General features: G+C 28.4%; 1 protein-coding gene across 1 annotated transcript; it reads left to right on the forward strand.

Moving 5' to 3' along the window:
• Positions 1-895: 895 nt before the first annotated feature.
• Positions 896-2,813, forward strand: LOC145832634 (kelch-like protein 13). The gene is made up of 3 exons (XM_082939934.1): positions 896-956; positions 1,679-2,546; positions 2,756-2,813. The coding sequence occupies exons 1-3, from the start codon at positions 896-898 to the stop codon at positions 2,811-2,813; spliced, it is 987 nt and encodes a 328-aa protein (XP_082796060.1).
• Positions 2,814-4,965: the final 2,152 nt, after the last annotated feature.

Raw genomic sequence — 4,965 nt, forward strand, 5'->3', positions numbered from 1 at the left:
ACATTTTATCAAAACTTAGACTAGTAAAGATTTTTTTAATAGTCATGTTAGTTTATAATCTTTTTGGACTAATGACTAGTTTTAAATTTTAATTAACAACTCTTTTTTGCCTTAGAATTAATGTTTCACAATGTGTTTTTGTTATAACATTGATATTTGATGTAATTAACAAGGTTGCCAGAAATTCAGAATAATCCTTGATACTTCAAAACTTTTGAAAATATCACTATGACACAGGATAACTCAGAAATTTTTGAATTCGTTTTTTTATACTCTGGCTGACTCAGGATAGTTTTATTTTTAATATCTCAGTATAGTTTTAAGAGTTCAGACCAGTTTTTTTTTTACCTTTTGGATGAGATATAGTTAATTTTGTTTTTTATTACTTTGTGGTACTTTTTATGGAAAAGCTTGGTTTTTCTTGTCTTTGAAAAGTTTTAAAATTAAAAAAAAATGAAAAAACCCTGGATGGCTATTTATAATAATTAGAAAAAAAATTTTATACTTTAAAGCATTTCGTTAACTTTATTATTTCAGGTTGTTTATGTTGTTAAATTTCATACTGTTGAAGCATTTTTCTTTAAAGAAATTTATTTGGTCACAAATAGTACTGAATTTTATTTTCTGAATACTTATATAATAATTTATAGTATAAATATGAGTTAGCCAAGTTTTATAATGAATAAAAGTAATTGCAAAATTGTTTAAAAAAAAAAAGATTATTATGCAGTTTTTTTGTTACTATTTTAAGAAATAGTACTAACTACGTTACAAAACATTGATAATATTTGAATTTCTTAAAATCAACAGATAACTAATTATATTTTGAAGCTAAATTACAAAGATTATGGATAAATGTAAACGCGAAACTTCTTTTTTTGAGATCACTAACAAGATGACAGAACTGACGTTAATTGATGATGCAGTCAGAAACAAAGAAGATAAAATACAAACAAGTTGTAGATCATTTAGTAAAAATTTTAATAAACATCAATGTGTAAATTTTTTTATTGAAAGTGCTGTCAAGAGTTGCGATAGAAACATTTTACTGAAGTTTAGAAACAACTTAGAACAAGGTATGTAAAATATTTTAAATTTTATGCTAGTATACTTAGAAGCCAGTCTTATTTGCATGTATGCTGAGTAAGCATTTTTTTAAAGTATTTTTATCTGTATCCCTAGCTTACCTTTCACAAACATATTGAAAATAAATCAAAAATTATAGTTTTTAAAATTAAAAAATAGCAAATGTTTCTTTTTTTTTTTGCTGAATCAGCAAATATTAAAAATGGACTGTCCTTTAAGTATACTAGCATAAAAGTATACTAGCCTTATTTATGTATATATTATTATTTTCTTTTTTTGTAATGATTGACAAAGTGTTTCTATACAATTTTTTGTTGTATCTTAGTTATAGTCTTAGTTAGTACACTTATTTTATTTTTAAAATAACTTGAAGTTGTTTGAGAGCTATTTCCACCTATTTTCAATGCATAATGATTCAAAACTAAATAACTAATATTAATGATACAATTATGGACTATAAAATATTATATAGGTTATCTAAATTTTATTAAATAACTATTTTTTAATTATATTTTCAGGCAATACCAATCCAGATGACTGCGAAATTTTCCCATCATAAAATTGAATAAAATTTTGCTTGACAAAAATACAGAGAAACAGCTTTGTTGTAAGTTATTTAAAAGCAAAATAACCGCTCAAAACGTGTTGATTGGCCTTCAATTCGCAAAAACCTACCACCTACCAAATCTATTCAAAACCACCTTTAGCTACATTGAGCGTTGCTTCACCGCTGTTGTTGAAGATAAAAACTTTTTGGAGTTGGAATATTCGCTGGTGTCGAAAATACTCTCAAGTTCACAATTGCTCATCACATCGGAACTCGAAGTGTACAACGCAGCTGACAATTGGTTGGGACACAACTTCGAAGACCGCATGAAGTTCGCCAAGAGCCTTTTGACGTTGGTTCGCCTTTCCCTGTTGCCCGAAGAAACTTTGATGCGCATCAGAGAACATTGCGTTGGAATAGAAGAATGCGTTGAAGTGTTGAACAAAGCGTTGGAAAGCAAAGGAAAGTCAACAAGTCGTTGTAGTAGTAGGCACTGCAACCAAGATTCGTTTCGAATCGCAGTTTTTGGCGGTTACGACGTTGTGAAAAAGAAAGCTGTTGCGACTTTGACGAGCTTTTCCGCCAGCGACTTGACAAAAGTGCGTCTGGATATAATGCCTCAAGAGAGAACGTACTCCACGGCAATTTACATTAGGGGCAATGTTTACGTGCTGGGTGGAGCTTGCAAGAGCGGAAGTTGGATTTATTCAGTGGGCAAATACTCACCTTCTACTGAAACTTGGGCTAAAGTTTGTGACGCAAACGATCAGCGAAAGTACTACAGTTGCTGCGCGTTCATGGGTGACGTATACGTGTTCGGAGGAGAAATTGACCGCCATGCTACCAGCACTTGCTTGCATTTCGATGTTCGCACTGAAAAATGGAACAAATTTAAAGGGATGAGTGTAAAAAGGTTTGAACTTTGTAGTTTGAAGTTTTTATTCAGTTTTAACAATTCTAAAAGTTTAATAAATAATATTGACTTAAACTACTCTATAATCGTTGTAGATACTCTAAGTTCTTTTAACATTTAATTTCTCCAAGAGCAATGACGTTAGAAATTAAGACTAAAAGTTTGCATAAAACCTCAACAATGTGCATTAATTTAAGTATTTATTTTAGGTTGAGGTCGGTTTGCTGTGTGTTTGAAGAAAGAATAGTGGTCTCTGGTGGGGAATAGCGTGGAATCTTATGACGCTGTCAATGATACTTGGAAATGGATGCCTAACATGATGAAAAATAGATTCAATCACAGTTTGGTTGCAGTCAAAAACAAGTTGTTTGTTGTTGGTGGCGGAAGATTCCGTTCTTGTGAAGTTTTTGACAGCAATTGTGACAGGTTTGTCTTTTTGAAAAAGAGCCCGAATTTAAAAAACAACGAAGCCTTATCGATCGGAAGCAAAATACTCGTGCTGCAGTATGATAGATCCCATGTAGACTTTTATGACGTCATTAACGAAGAGTGGACGTGGAAATACTCTGAAGCTACCTCCAACGTTGGTCTATTTAACTTTTTCTGTGCGAAAATACCAGTTTGTGAAATTTAGCTCGAAAAATAAGTGATGTTGTTCGACCAGTTTATCAAACGATAAACTGATTTACTTTAGTTTTATTTAATAAATTCAGTCTTTTGGAAGTATTTTTTTATGACTAATTTTCCTTAAATATCTCATATTATTAAAGGATCTTTTTAGTTTAAACTTTTACAGACGTCAAGAAAACCAATTCGCTTTTTTCACTTATAACTTAGGTTAATAAATAGATCCTTAATAAAAGAACAATAAATTCGAAGTTTAAGTAAAAGAATTAGCCTACTGTTAAATGATAATAATATAAAAATACTATTTTAGAATTATTTTGCTTATTTTTTATTCTATATGTACCTTGTACTTCATTTACTAATGAAATAGTATACATAGGTACTATTACACAATTACACAGATGTGTAACATTACACAATTCTTTATCTATTATAAGATGTATTTTTGTATATTTATGTTTATAAAAATTCATTAAACTAAAAAAAATCTAAGAGATTTTGACAGAGATCTATGACATTACAGTGTCTACCTTATAATAAATATATTTTTATAAACCTTATAATAACTGTTCTATATTTATTTTACATGACCTATACTAATTTTATAAATACAATAACTTGTTTATAAAAACTTATTCAAGCATAAAAGTTTAAGGTAAGAATACAATTTGTATTATTAGTACAGTAACCTGTCACTTAGGTACGCCCTTTTAGGTACGCATTTTATACTGTGTTCTACAGGAACTTTTTCAACTTAGAAATTACAAAAAAATCAATTCTAAAAATACGTTACAAAAGTGCTCTTTTTTAAAATAGATTATACGATATTTAATTTGAAAAAGTCAAAACTAAACAAACCAGAAAAAAAACTATGAAGTTCAAGTTGTACACCAAATCTTATACTTAGAAAAAAAATTAAGTTTTATTTATTTAACAAAACTAACTGACAGCGCGATTTAAGTTTACATACATCATAACTAAAACATTGAGTTAGAAAATATTTAAAAGTTAATACAAAGCTTATTTAAGAAAAAAAAAATCGCCAAACATAAATGAAATCATACAAACATCTTCTATAAAACTTGGATTAATGAGAACTATGAACAAGGCAGTTGACATTTACATACTCTAAGATTAAAACATAAATGTTTAAACTTTTTAAAAAGCAATATCAATAAAAAATAAATGTTTGTTAGACTCAATGTAGGTAATTAAGTATCAAAATTTCTTAGGTACGCACTACCGGCTGGATACGCACTCTAGTGTATCTATTACCGGAAGTCCAGGGTTTAAATATTACATTAATGATATAAAATTTATTAGAAAAAACTTTTTAATACTGATCTTGGCAGGCTATTTTCTGTTGGATATTTGAGTATTGAATGCTTTAATTGTATTAAAACTTTTATTCTATTAAAATTAGAGTTTGAGGTCTTTCAAACAGAAATGAAATTACTTAAGATTGAAGAATCCCTTCGATGACTTTTATGATTTTATCTGTTTTATCTACAATTAGTTTTTGGCCATAAAAATTTTTAAAACTTAATGCATTAAACTAAAAACACAAACCTTTAAGAGATTGCCTTATTGTATTTTAATAACAAAATATTTATAAAAATATGAAAATAGCTCCTTTATAACTTTTGATTTCTTTCTTTCTGCGTTGGCTCTTCGGTCTTTAATTGCAAAGATCTCGTGTATAATTATTGTATTCATATCTTGTTGCAATACATAAAAAAAATGTATTTAGTTTGTTACATTCTTTAATTAATGTTTCGATAAGTTATATTTT

This window comes from Thalia democratica, chromosome 3 (assembly GCF_965202585.1).
Source record: "Thalia democratica chromosome 3, ktThaDemo2.hap1.1, whole genome shotgun sequence".
Taxonomy (NCBI): domain Eukaryota; kingdom Metazoa; phylum Chordata; class Thaliacea; order Salpida; family Salpidae; genus Thalia; species Thalia democratica.

Coding starts and splice junctions, on each gene's coding strand:
- LOC145832634 (XM_082939934.1), top strand. CDS start 896: ATGACAGAACTGACGTTAATTGATGATGCAGTCAGAAACAAAGAAGAT. Junction 957..1,678: donor AGAAGATAAAATACAAACAA/GTTGTAGATCAT, acceptor ACAAAAATACAG/AGAAACAGCTTTGTTGTAAG. Junction 2,547..2,755: donor AAAGGGATGAGTGTAAAAAG/GTTTGAACTTTG, acceptor TATTTATTTTAG/GTTGAGGTCGGTTTGCTGTG.